The 14,488-nt window shown below is 42.4% G+C and overlaps 1 protein-coding gene across 1 annotated transcript in view; it reads left to right on the plus strand.

Annotated features, from left to right (window-relative positions):
* Positions 1-14,488, plus strand: part of spata18 (spermatogenesis associated 18) — a 122,814-nt gene that overhangs the window by 55,926 nt on the left and 52,400 nt on the right. Inside the window, exons 6-7 of the mRNA XM_041183070.1 lie at positions 1,996-2,130; positions 6,749-6,959. Coding sequence (XP_041039004.1) covers positions 1,996-2,130; positions 6,749-6,959 — 346 coding nt within the window. The remainder of the gene's footprint in view (positions 1-1,995; positions 2,131-6,748; positions 6,960-14,488) is intronic.

The following is a 14,488-nucleotide window of genomic DNA, read 5'->3' on the forward strand; positions in this document are numbered from 1 at the left end:
CTGGACTTCCAGCATCTGCTACCTCAAGGACGACTCCAGAGGCCCATCATCAGCCACCGACTGGGCATGTTCTTGGTCCACAGCAGTCCTTTGACTGCCGGTGCCATGGGCACTCTCTGGCTCCACCTGCACCTTGAGAGAGTGTAAAGTGCCCTCACCGATGTGCACCAAGATACTATCCGCCGATCTAATGCCCACTGAGATGCTGGTATCTGCACTGGTGTCTGCTTGGCTGAGTGTGTGAGACGCAGGTGCATTTCGACCCATACTCACCCTTCCCGATCGCAGGAGATCATTGAACTGCTTATGGCACTGCACCCATATGCGCCTCACCACATCTTGGGGCTCACCCTGGATGCCGCCACCTCCCGGGCATGTTTGGTGAGGTGGTTGGGGGGGCGGGGGGGTCCTCCTCCCTTCCCTGGGGACAAGGATCTCTCTGTGTGCTGCTACCTCCCCCAGGAGGGCAGCGAGACACTCATCAGAAAAACATGGGGCCGACTGTCCCGCCAACCTGTCCTCCCGCCTGCCGTGTTCACCAGTAACCAGCTCCAAGACAAGGTACGTCTGCTTCACTGGCAGCGTTCGCATGGCTTCCGTGCCTGCTTTTTGAATCGGCTGTCGGACCCGGTGGACATTGAGCTCCCACCCCCGCTCGCTCCTTCTCCCTGTTGCTGCTGTTGCATCTTACACTGGGTGGGCCTTAATTGACCCGCCCATGTAAAATGGTGGTGCGGAGCCGATTGCGGGCGGCAGTCGACTTCCTGACTGCCTCCACTCCCGCTGAGCTCACGCCACCTGTAAAATTCTGGCCAACAATACACAAGACATTGGAATTGTGTGGACCAGGTTGGATGGACCAGAGGATTATTATTCATATGTTTGTATTAACAACTGCCACCATAATATTTTGAATAATTCCAATTTGATGGTAATATTTACACTACAGTAGATACATGTATTTTTATTTTATTAATGGGTCACATGGTTAAGGTTACATCTGAGAAGGAAGAAGCTGTTTCAGCAAATAGTGACCGTGGTGGGAGGGCAGATCCTTCTTTAGCACATGCGGGGATAGCGGGAGGTTTTTAAAAAAAGTATTTTATAAAACATTTTCAGATTCGGTAATATAAGCCCTGTGGGCAGGACCGGAAAATTTAAAGGCAGCCAGAAGTCTGGGACCGGAAAATCCTGCTCCTGGTTTTTGTAAAGAGCTCTGACCTGTTGGATTGAATAAACCACTGCTGAGATTTATAAATCAACTATCATTCTTCTATTGGTTTATCTTTGGAAAAAAATAGAAACTCTCAATTTTTATACAAAACCTTTCACTTTGTTTTAAGAGTTTGCCTCTTGATTTATGTGATGTTGGGGTAGACATTACTGCCGTTATAAACGGCAGCCAAATGGCCTGTGTGGTGCAGGCTTGATGCATTTAAAAAGTATTAATTCAAAGAAAAATCTTGCCTTTCTTGGAAGGAAATTCAGATCGATATCCTGTGTGCTGAAGGGGTAGCTCTGCTGGTTCTAATGGCCAGTTTGCTTTGGTGGCCTTCTCAATAGGAGCCTATTCACAGAATTTCAGGAAAGTGGGCTGGAATTTTCTAGCCCTGCCCACCGGTGGAATCTTCTGGTCCCGCCAAAGTCTGTGGGGGAATCACCAGCGGCGAGGCTGGAAAACCCTGCCCATGATGTGGGAGGCATCATGGTATCGCTTCTGTGTCATTTGTATTCAATTTAATGGCTTCCTATATGAGGAAGTGCGTGTGGTGGCCTAGGATTACAGATCCCTTTTTCTTTCAGATTTCCATCATATGCAGTATTTTGCTTTTAAAATCTCGGCCCCTTTTTGCCATTCTCTGAAATCCCCTAAATGATTGCATATGAGCGTTAGGAAAATTGGCCCTGTTATATGTAAACGTAGCCATGAAATCGGATAATTTTTCCTATGGCTTTCTTTGCATTGTGGAATAAGCTACACCCTGTATTCTCTAGACTGAGAGCAGTTCGAGAGCAAGTGAGATTTTATAAACAAAAGGTGGATGTACTGGATGACTATGAGCGGCAGATCAGACAACTAAAGGATGAAGTCGCCTTCCTATCTGCAGAGAAATCCTTGCTGCAGGAAAGGTATAGCCCCTTAACCCCACTCTTTTTTTAAAAACTCCAGCTCCATCTGTCTTTAAAGGTTTTTCCTTATTGAGAGCCATGTTACTTTGGTTACCAGAAAACAAAAAGGGTGCTCTTTGGAATAACTATTAAACCATGCAATTGAACTCTCACATTTTATCATCCAAACAGGTAATTTGCAGGTGCTCCATTTAAGAGTAAATGCCAGAAATGTCTTATTTCTTCCAAGATTATATGAGCTGCTGAGGACTCATTTCCTCCATGGGTTTGAATGTTATAAATTGCCAGTTAACAATGGAGCTAAAGTTTTTAGGGCAGTGATTTTAACAACCAGACAGAAATCGGGCGGGTGGGCCATTAGAAGATTCTGCTTCACTTTCCTCGAGTGCAAGAGTATCAGGAGTGCTTCTCCTGTGTCTCCCAGCAAATCTTGGGCTGCCCCTGCAATGATCTGTCTGTCTGGGGAATGGTCTGAAAGCCGATCCCACCACTCACCTGGTCAATAAACAGCTTCTGAACCATGTGAATTACAGCTGCTCCCCCGCCCCACCCCAACCCACCCCACTCCACCCATCGGATGGGTCAGAAGTTGCCCAGCAACTTTAAATGAGGTCCAGAAGTTTTTCTCACTCTCGCTCTGTTTTGCTGCAGTCAGTAAATGTTGAGTAAGCACCAAACTGGCCACAGTTTAAACCCAACACTGAAGCAGTGTAAATCCCAGCAATGCCCTGACAGTTTCAGTTTTAAATTATCGGAAATTGGTTTCTCTTCAGTGTCTCCAGATGACTACTGTGGAATTTATATCATGGTTGTGGTATCCAGAGCAATGTAATAATTCCAGTTATGTTTAAGGGACTACTTTCAATCACTGCAAGCTCCACAACATGCTTCAGTCGCACTCCCTAAAATTTCTGACAGAAACACTACAGATCATAAGATACCTAGAAACAATCTTTTTTTTTCTTTCCAATTTTCATCACAGCTGAGCCCACTCTGTTGTCACCTGGTGTCCATACACACACACGCTCACACTGCTACTGAATTATACTGTAGAGCAGTCAGGAGCAGGAATCTAGCTAATCATTCCTTTCCCCATCTCAGGGATCCTATGGCCAAGCTTTCGATGTAAACAACTATCACAGCGTGGAGCAGGATTAAACCTGGGGCGTTCTCGCCCTGTGTGGTTTAGAGAAGGGGAAGCCCTTGGGATTGCTGGATAAATAATTATAAGCTTCTATTTTGTTTCAAATGAAACCTAATCCTTTGCAAAGTAAGCATGATGATGCTCGAGGAGTGGGGAGGAGGAAGAGAGGGTAGATATTTTCCTGGGTACATCTTGATTGTGGGCAGCTTTGCCCACTGCGGAGTATATAGGGGGCATGGATTTAAAGTAAGATTAGAGGGGAGATGAGGAATTTTGTTTTTCATCCAGAGGGTTGTAGGAGCCTAGAGCTCGCTGCCTGAAAGGGTAATAGAGGCGGAAACCCTCAATCCATTTAAAAGGTATCTGGATATGCACCTGAAGTGCTGTAACCTCTAGGCCCAAATGCTGGAAAGTGGGATTGGGCTGGGTGGCTCGTTTTTTGGCCAGCGCAGACACAATGGGTCAAGTGGCCTCTTTCTGTGCCGTAAACATTCTATGATTCTATGATATAAAATTGGAAACATTCCCACTCCTGTCTATAGTTATATGTTATGCACTGGTAGCCCCTCCTACACATAAACATTTCCCCCATAGGCCCTTCATTTGAATAGCTTTGTCTATTTTAAAGACTATTTGCTTGAGAAAAATGTTCTTGAACAGTGAGGGTTCACACATCTGAGGCCCTGATCTCCAACTGCTGCTGTACTGGGCACAACTGTCATATTGTCCAACTGTGTTGTGCATCAACATAAAGTGGGTCTTCTACTTGAACAAAAAAAAGAAATGTAAAAGATAGATGTTTAAAAAATAAAAATATCTATTCTTTTACATAGTAGACCCTGCAGTGCCCATTATCATATATTTTTCTCACTGGGCCTGACAATTTGTCACACAAACAGCAATATTGCAAGTCCCTTCATTTTTAAAAAATCTGTTATTTACTGATATGCTGTGGGGTAATTTCAGTTTCATACAATGCATAAGAAGGCAGTTCGGCCCATTGGAGTTGTGCTGTCTCTTTGAAAGAGCTATCAAATTAGTTCCACTCCTGCTTTTTCCCTATAGCCTTGTACTCGCCCCCCACCCACTCCATTTTTAGATAGATATTCACTTCCCTTTGTAATAGAAACTTTATGCATAGATTGCAGATCAGCTGTAATCTGATTAAATGGATGACTCCTGATCCTATATTTCTGTTGTTCCAACAAGTGAATTTGCTTCTGCCACTTTTTTCAGGCAGTGCCTTTCAGATCATCATAACTTGAGTAAAAATATTCTTCTAATCTTTCTCCTGGCTTTTTAATCTGTTGTCCACTTATCTTGGATCTGTGCACTCTGGTATAACTCCGTGGCTGGGATTTTCCAGTCCTTACAGCAGCGGGTGTAATGGCAGACGGGCGGGTGGGGTGGGGGGGGAGACAATGCAGCGGGAACGTGTGCTCCTGTCTGACATGGCGCATCACCAGCATAAAACCATTTTGCATCCTAAAGCCCCGACCAGGACTCTCCCCACCCCCTGCCGCCATGCACCCCCTCACCCCCCACCCCCAACCACCCCACCGTCCAATTATCTGCGCCGCCAGCAGAATATTATGCCGGTCCAGAACACATCCGGACCAACATGGGTGGGCATTTCAGCACTCCTCTGGAGTAAGGCCTGGGGCAGCTTGTGGAGATCATAAGATGGAGGCCTCCAGTGACTGTGGACCCTAGAACACCAGGTGCAGCAGTGGGTGGGTGGAGCATCATTCATGTGGATCTTCGAACTGCGGGTGGTCCCCAGAACATTACCCTGGGCCCCTGGATTATCAGTCCAGTGACAATACCACTACGCCACGACCTTCCCTTAGCTAATGTTCTGCCTGAGGGTTCATTTACCCTGGCAGCATGGATGAAGTCATTTATCCATTTCTGGCGTTATAGGGCAGTCCTCTGGTGGAGGCCCTGGGCACTGACTACCCTGGAAACTTCTCCCATGCAGGGTTGGTCTAATGGCTTGGCCTCCTCCTTCCATCCTCTGGGTACAGGACTCCCCTCCTGGCCTCCACTGCACTGAGCAGCACTTCGAGGGAAGCATTGCTGAATCTGCAGGCCGGAGTTCCCTGTGATTGGCGGGTCATCTCCTCCTTCAGTGGTGTGTTCGCGACAGAGAAGTTGATGTTTTGGCACCTGGACTTGATGGTGGGGCAGGCGTCACCCAGCCTGTCCTGCCACACAATACGTTGGGAAAACCCTGACTGCATAACTAATGAGCCCAGCATCGCACGATTCAACACGAGTTCTCACTGGTCTCAGTGGCAGGAATCGCACCCGCTTCCCGATCCTGCCACGGGACGTAGGTTGGGAATGGAAAATCCCGGCCCGTGACTTTGAACAAGCTGAGATTTCACTTGTTGACCCAAAATCTGAGCTGTTTTTCTTCTCCGTTGGTCCAGTTGTGATATTGTAGATGAATATTGCGGTATTCAGATTGAGATGTGTAAATAGGGGCCAGAGCTAACATCCCAATGCCAGGTTTAGTAAAAAACCATTTAAAAATAATATTGCACTCCAGTATTTAAACAAGCTGCCTGGCTTTCCAGTGAATCTTTTTAAATTTATCACTAGTGTTGCCTCCCCTCCGATCACCTCCATTTATGTTTAGGGGCACAGTGCGTTCTTCAGCAGCTTGCACTGTTATCGTGTGTGAGCCCAGACAATGAGTACAGACAGGTTATCTGATGAGATGGGCACCATAGTTGATCATGTACTCACCTGACACCCACACGTGCACTTCCAGCAAGAAATAATAATAATCAGAAGCTAGAACCCTGGCTATCATCTCCTCCCTATCCTGGTTGTAGTACTGTCATTGTGAGCATCAGATCATTTTTATGGTGTTTAGCTGGATGAGACCTAACAAGCAGTGGCCTGTACCATAGCATTAACAGTTTCAATGCAGCCAATAACTACCAAAAAGTCAAAGGGACTACAAGTCTAAACATTCAAGGATAATTTTTTCCATTATCTATTCATGGTCAAATTGTAAATGTAAGAATGAATGTTTTATACTTTTGTTACAAATAATGAAGAAAGGAAATCTTGCCCACCTGAGTGAAATAAAAGACAAGGTAGGAAGGTTTGCTTTCTGCCCTTTGTGTAATAGAAGCAAAAATGTGTTCCTTATAAACTATTTGTGATTTGCACATATCACGTAGAGGAAATATTCCCCCAAATGAGGCAAGGTTCCAGTGCTAAAAGGCATTTTAAAACTGCGCTGGTACCTGTTGAAAAACCTGACCATGGAAGAAGATGGAGAGGATCACTGTAAGTTGTCTAAGGTTTCTTTCTTTTCCTGCATCCACCGTCGAGAGTTGGCAACTATCTAGAAAATAATAGGTACAGTTGTTTTATAATGTTAGTTCCATGTTTTATATTGTGAATTACTTGCTTCCTAACTTATGTAGTAACGCCAGTGATTTATTTTTCCTTTAGAATTTCAGGACGCCGTTCTCCTATCTCTTTTTCCTCTGTGACCAGTCACTCACCGACCAGTACTAAACTGACTAGTGCCTCTCGTTATGCTCGATTGGTTTCCCGCTTCAATGATCTTTATGCCAATGAACGACTGAATGCACAAAATCTCCTTCGACGTTATGTTGATGATCTAGAGATGGTGCAGAAAATAATATTCATTGCCACAACAGTAAGTAGAGATTACTGTGCACAGTTCCAGCTTCCGTATCACAATAGGGATATAGAAACACTAGAGAGAGTGCATACATTTACAAGGAAAGTATAAGAATTGAGTGGATACAAGTATCAGGAAAGATTAAACAGGTTGGGACTCTTTCCCCCAGAAAAGGGAAGACTGAGAGATGACCTGATAGAGGTCTTTAAAGTTATGAAGGAGTTCAGTAGGTTTCCACTTGCAGGGTAGTCAAAAGTTAGAGGCCATTAAAATAGAAGAGAACCCTAATAAATCCAATAAGGAATTCAGAAATATCTTTACTTAGAGCAGTGAGGATGTGGAGCTTGTTACCACATGGAGGAGTTGAGGCAAATAACACGGATGCATTTGAGGGGAAGCTAGATAAGTATCCAAGAAAGGAATAGAAGAATATGCTCAAAGGATGATAGCAGGTAAGGTGGGAGGAAGCTAAACAATGGCATAGACCTTTTTTGTTGTTTCTGCACTATAAAATTTTATGCAATTCCAATTTATTTGTGTTGAATGAAACTCTGTGCAGCCTCACCTTCACTGACTATTTCTCTGAAATCTCCCCAAATTTGCAAGGAAATTAGAGAGATGCAAGAATTGTAGAATAGTTGTAATGGGGGACTTTAATTATCTGAATATAGACTGGGATAGTAGTAGAGTAAAGGACAGAGGGGCAAGAGTTCCTACCTTGGTTCAGGAGAATTTTCTTCAGTATGTTTCCAGTCCAATGAGAAGGGAGGGATTGCTGGACCTGGTTCTTGGGAATGAGGTGGGCTAAATGGATCAGGTATCTATGGGAGAATATTTAGGGGACAATGAACATTGTATCATAAGGTTTAGGTTGGATTCGGAAAAGGATAAAGAAGCAATGCAGAGTATAATAACTGGGTGAGAGCTAATCTCAATGGGATGAGCATGGATCTGGGCTACATCCTTTGGATTTAAAGGATGGCAGGAAAAACAGTAACTGAACAATGGGTTACCTTTAAAGAAGAAATAGTTCAAACACAGGTTATATTCCCATGTTGTGGAAAGGTAGGGCAAACAAATTCAGAGCCCCCTTACTAATGAAAGAGATAGAGATTGAGATGAAAAAAAAGTGTGCTTATGGCAGGTGTCAGGTGGATAATACAACTAAGAAACAGAGTGAATATAGAAAGTTGAGAGGGGAGAGAAAAAGCAACTAAGAGAAACAAAGAGAGAGTATGAAAAGAGACTGGCAGCCAGCATAAAGGGGAAATCTGGAAGTCTTCTATAGGCATAGGGTGGTAAAAGGAGGAGTGGGGCTGATTAGAGGCCCCAAAAAGGGGATTTACGCATGGAGGCAGGGGGCATGGCTGAAGTAGTAAGTAAATACTTTGCACTTGTCTTTACTAAGGAAGAAGATGCTACCCAGGTCATGGTGAAAGAGGAAGTACTTCAGACACTGAAGGGTTTAAAATTGATAAGGAGGAAGTATTGGATAGGCTGCCTGTACTTAAAGTTGATAAGGCACCAGGACCAGATGAGATACATCCAAGGATACTGAGGGAAGTAAGGGTGGAATTGCAGAGACGTTGACCATAATTTTTCAGTCTTCCTTGGACTCAGAGTTGGCACCAGTGGACTGGAGAATTGCAAATGTTACACCCTTGTTCAAGAAAATGTGTAACGATAAGCCCAGCAACTACAAGCCAGTAAGGGGGAGATGGTGGTGCAGTAGTAATGTCACTGGACTAGTAATCCAGAGGCCCCGGTTAATGCTCTGGGGACATGTGTTCAAGTCCCAACATGGCAGCAGCTGATGGGATTTGAATTCAATTAATAATTCTGGAATATCAAGCTAGTCTCAGTAATAGTAACCATGACAACTATTGTCAATTGTTGTAACAACTCACCTAGTTCACTGCCCTTTAGGGAACTGCCATCTTTACCTGGTCTGGACTAGACCTAGACTCCAGACTCATAGCAATGTGGTTGTCTCTTAACTGCTCTTAGAATGGCCAAACTAGCCACTCGGTCAAAGACAATTGGGGACGGGCAACAGATGCTGGCCTTGCCAGCATTACCCAGATCCCTTAAAGAATAATAATAAAAGAAAAAGTTTGGTGGGTAAACTTCTAGAAACAATAATTCGGAACAAAATTAATAGCCAAATAGGCAAAGACAGGTTGATGAATGAAAATCAGCATGGATTTGTTCAGGGCAAAATGTGTTTAACTAAATTGCTGGAGCTTTTTTGATGGGGTAACAGAGGGGGTTGGTGAGGGTAATGTTGTTATGGCGTGCATGAACTTCCAAAAGGCATTTAATACAGTGCCACACAACGGACTTGTGAGCAAAGTCCATGGAATAAAAGAGACAGTAGCAATGTGGATACAAAATTGGCTGAGTGACAGGAAACTGGTTAATAGATGTTTTTCAGACTGGAGGAGCGTTTGTAGTCCACTGGCGTCAGTGTTGGGACTCTTGCTCTTCTTGATGCATATACCTTGATATATACCTTGGCGTACAGGACGCAATTTCAAAATTTGCAGATGATACAAATGTTGAAAGTATTGTGAACTGAGGAGGGTGGTGTAGAACTTCAAAAAGGCATAGACAAGTTGAAGGGAGGACACATGGCAAATGAAGTTCAGTGGAGAGAAGTGTGAAGTGATTAATTTTAGTAGGAAGAATGCAGAGATACAATATAAAATGAAGTGTATAATTCTAAAGGGGTTGCAGGAGCAAAGGCAAGTTCAATTGAGGCATTCAAGAGGGAATTACATTACAGTATTATCTGGAAAGGAAGAGCATGTAGGGATACAGGAAAAGGTGGAGCGGAGTAGCACTTAGCGAATTTCTCATTCAGAGTGCCAGCACAGACATAATGGGTTGAAAGGTATACTTCTGTGCTGTAACAGTTCTATAATTCAATACATATTGTACTAAAGGCTTGTAACATTTCAGATTTTATACAAACAACGATTATCCAAGAATCACCTGGGGGTCAAATTCACGCTTTTAATATCCCAAGCTAGGCATCATTGATTAGTACTTCTTGATTCAAATGGTATTTTCTCTTCTGTTTCTCAACTGAGGTAGCGTCCTGCATTATGGACTTTGTTTACCCAATAACTAATCTTGTTATTTATTTTTAAAAAAGCTCAGTCCAAAACCAGCTACATGACAATTCCAATCATTTTAATATTCCCTTACATAGAAAAAATTGAAGGGTGATCTTATCGAGGCGTTTAAAACGTTAAAAGGATTTAATAGGATAGACGCAGAGAAAATATTTCTTCTGATGGGAAATCAAGAACAAGGGGAAATAATCTTGGTTAGAGTGAGGTCATTTAAGAAGAAAATTAGGAACCACCTTTCACGCAAAGGCTGGTAGAAATCTGGAATCCTCTCCACCTAAATGTTGTGGCTGCTGGGACAATTGGAATTTTCAAGTCTGAGATTTTTGTTAAGTAAGGATATTAAATGGTATAGATAAATGAATAATGGAGATGATGTACAGATCAGCCATGATGATTGAATGGCGGGACAGGCTCAAGGTACTATGATGGCTTATTCCTGTCCCTATGTCCCTATTATTTATATTGAAAGAACAGTAATAAAGTACATTAGGTAGATGAGTTAAATGTAGGATGTTGGTAAATACCTTGGGAGACATACGAACATACGAATTAGGAGCAGGAGTAGGCCATTTGGCTCCTCCAGCCTGCTCTGCCACTCAGTAAGATCATGGCTGATCTGATTGTGGCTTCATTGCCACTTGCCTGCATACCCCAGATATCTTTGGCTCCCTTGTTAGTCAAGAATCTATCGGCCTTTGCCTTAAAAATATTCACTAATCCTACCACTAACACACTCTGGGGAAGAGAGTTCCACAGACTAACCGACCCTTGTGGGAGACCCCTTATTTTTAAACGGTGTACCCTAGTTGTAGTCTACCCACGAGGGGAAACATCCACTCTGTCAAGTCCCCTCAGAATTTTCTATGTTTCAATAAGATCACCTCATTCTTCTAAACTCCAATGGTTATAGGTCCAACCTTTCCTCATTAGATAACCCGATCATGCCAGGAATCAATCGAGTAAACTCTCTGAACTGCTCCTAATGTAGTTATCTCCATTATTAAATAAGGAGACCAAAGCTGTACACAGCACTTTAGATGTGGTCTCACCAATGCCCTGTGCAACTGTAGCAAAACATCCCTACTTTTTATATTCCATTCCCCTTACAATAAACAAAGCATTCCATTTGCCTTCCTAATCACTTGCTGTACCTTATCTCTGCAATCTCTCTCCGTTTAGATAATATGCTGCTTTTCTATTCTTCCTGCCAAAGTGAACAAGTTCACATTTTCACACAGTCCATTTATCAAATTTTCACCCAATCACTTAAGCTATCAATATCCCTTTGCAGATTCCTTATGTCCTCTTCACAGCTTACTTTCCTGCCTACCTTTGTGTCATTAGCAAATTTAGCAGCTATACATTCAGTCCCTTCATCCAAATCATTGATATAAGTTGTAAACTGTTGAGGCCACAGCATTGATCTGTGGCGCTCCACATGTCACATCTTGCTAACCCAAAACTGACCCATTTATCACTAAGACAAAAGCAAAAAACTGCGGATGCTGGGAATCCAAACCAAAAATAAAAATACCTGGAAAAACTCAGCAGGTCTAGCAGCAACTGCAGAGACGGAAATCCTGTTGGAGAGAAGAGCAATACTTCTTCAAGGTAGGCATTCCTTGAAGAGAAGTGGCAGTCAATTAAGCACTAAGATAAAAGCAAAAAACTGTGGATGCTGGGAATCCAAAACAAAAATAAAAATACCTGGAAAATTTATCACTAAAATCCATTTCCTGTTAGCTAACCAATCCTCTATCCATGTTAATATATTACTCCCTACACCATGAGCTCTTATTTTGTGTAGTAACCTTTGAGATGGCACCTGTCAAATGCCTGCATTTAACTCATCTACTTGATTTCATTACCTTTCCTCTCTGAAGTTCTTAAATGTGTGGTTTACCACCCAAACCTGTGCCCATCTTTCCAGCAATTACATGAATGAACCTGTAATCGGGTTGCTATCCCTGCCACAGCACTGAAACAGCCTTCACCAAAGTCATAAAATAACGTGCTCTGACAAAAGGTCATTGATCTGCATTGTTAGCTCTGTATCTCTATCACAGGCGCTGACAGACCTGCTGAATTTCTGTGTTGTCAGAAATATGAGGAAAGACTTGAAAATGCGGTACTGATTTTGTACAAATTAGGCAGAAAAAGACTGTTTCCATTGAATCTACAACTAGAGGACAGATATAATAAAAGATATTTGGGACAGATAGCAGGAGAAATGTTTACATGGTTTGTGAGGCTGTAGAATGCACTACTGGATTTAGCGGTTTGAAGCCAAGAACATAACAAGTTTTAAAACTAGAATAAATAGGTGTTTGGAGGAAAGGGGAATAATGGGATTTGGGCACATTGGATTAGGACGAGTGCTTGCGTGGGGGATAAAAAATCAGCATAGGCAAGTTGGAATGAATTTAATGCTTCTGTGTCATAACTCCTGTGTAATTTTATATTTTTTGGCAGTTTGGGATTGGGAAGGCCCAGTGTCATCTTTTAGATATTCATGACACTATACATCACATGCACATGCTATAATGATGGTTTTGTGATGCAAGTAACTACTTCATTGTCTATAAGCTGAAGAAAAAATCTTTTCCAACAACTGTGTAGCGTGACATGGCCTCTTTCAGGTCATGTTATAATACTTAGTGCAGTGGCACTTTCTAGCACTGGATGGCAGTGTAGACAACAGGTTCTCTGCATCCAGCGCTGGTTTTTTGAAGTGTGGGTAATGTTTATTTTCACCTCTGCGCCTTTAGGGAACTAGTGTGGTGCTTAAGTTTGGAGCCTAGGACCTGAGCTAGTAGGTTAGTGAGAGGCAGGAGTAGCTCATTGTTCATTGTTTAAAGTAAAGATAAGGGGATGGTGCAGAAAGGAAAGTGCTGCTCTAATGAAAGAACAGATTTGTAATTGTGCAACAGAAAAGTTATTTTTCCTCAAGAAAGGATTCTATCCAAAACTGACAACAGCACAGGAAATATGTCTGTTTTGCATTGCAACAGGAAAGCTCTTACTTTTTGATCTGTGCCAAATGTACAGTTTTCCACTAGTTTACAATCCAAGCCACCGTTTGAATCTTTGTAACTATAAAAATAGTTGATATGCAAAGTACATGTTAACTAGGATAAGATAGAAGATGCATGACAACCCAATCGTATAAACCAAAATAAATAGAGAATTTTTATTCTTTCCAAGGGTCATAAAAAAGTTGATGGGGGGTGGGGGACGATGGCAGATGGAATACTGTGAAATATTATAGCTGAGGAGCCTCAAATTTTTTTACTCAACCATAAATTGGGTTGTGTACTGTTTGCAAACTCCTGACTTAAATTCTGGATGAACCTGGTCATATTTCCAGGTTAATACATTGGGGGAGTGTTGGGTGGATGACTGGCTGGGAATTGGTGTTTGCTCTAAATTAAGAGACAGGTCACGTGCACTGCCACTGGTCTGTGGATGACCATTTTGACCTGCTTTCTGCTGACAGAAGTTGCAGCCAAGCCAAATTTCCACTGCATTCGCAGCCCTGCTGCATTAAAGAATGGGGGAAAAAAGTACTTGCTTGAGGCAAGTAAAAATTGCTGAAGGTTACTGATGTCCTTTTCCAGATAAGAAGCAGCACTGTCTTTGCAGCTCCTAACTGGCACAGATATATATGGCAGAATCCCTAGTGGGAAGGGATGTTGTTCTTCCTGTACCATTTCCATACCATGCTAACATGTTTTTCAGGCAGTTTCCATGCTGGGTATGTCCTAGAAAATGTTCAAACTGAGCAGTGACCCAGCATTACTATTTGCCTCCTAATGCTTTCAGAACAATTGTGCACATCCATTAGTTCTGGGATGTCATCTCAAAAATAATGATGGATGGGTTCAGGGGACAGAGGAAATAATATTGTATCTCCTAATGGAATTGGTTAATTTGGGTCTCCTACTTGTCAAGGTGTTATGGTTGCTGAGGAATGTCTTTTTAACACACAATTGTTCATAGCCTTTCAATAAAAGGGCAAACAGCTATAGAGCTGTACTTATATTGGTATGACACAGCTGATGTTACTGCTGAACAAGTCAGATCCAAGAGTAAAACCTGGCTTGATAGATCCTAACTTTTATTTTTTTTCGAAGCCATGGAGGTAAGTTACTGAACGAATTCACAGGAGTCTGCTGATGAGCTTTTAATACACAAAATAAAACATTTATTAAACAAGTAAAATGAACTATATTACACCAGACAAAAAAGGTTGGAAAAATCTTAATACAAACACTAGAATGTGATTCAAATATTCACAATTCCTTCACTATTTCTTTAAAGACGCATACAAATCAGGAAAGATAAAACAATTTACCACATTTATGTTATATTCTAATATTCAGGGTAAGTATGCAGTACATGTGGTCA

The sequence above is a fragment of the Carcharodon carcharias genome, chromosome 1, assembly GCF_017639515.1.
Source record: "Carcharodon carcharias isolate sCarCar2 chromosome 1, sCarCar2.pri, whole genome shotgun sequence".
Classification (NCBI taxonomy): domain Eukaryota; kingdom Metazoa; phylum Chordata; class Chondrichthyes; order Lamniformes; family Lamnidae; genus Carcharodon; species Carcharodon carcharias.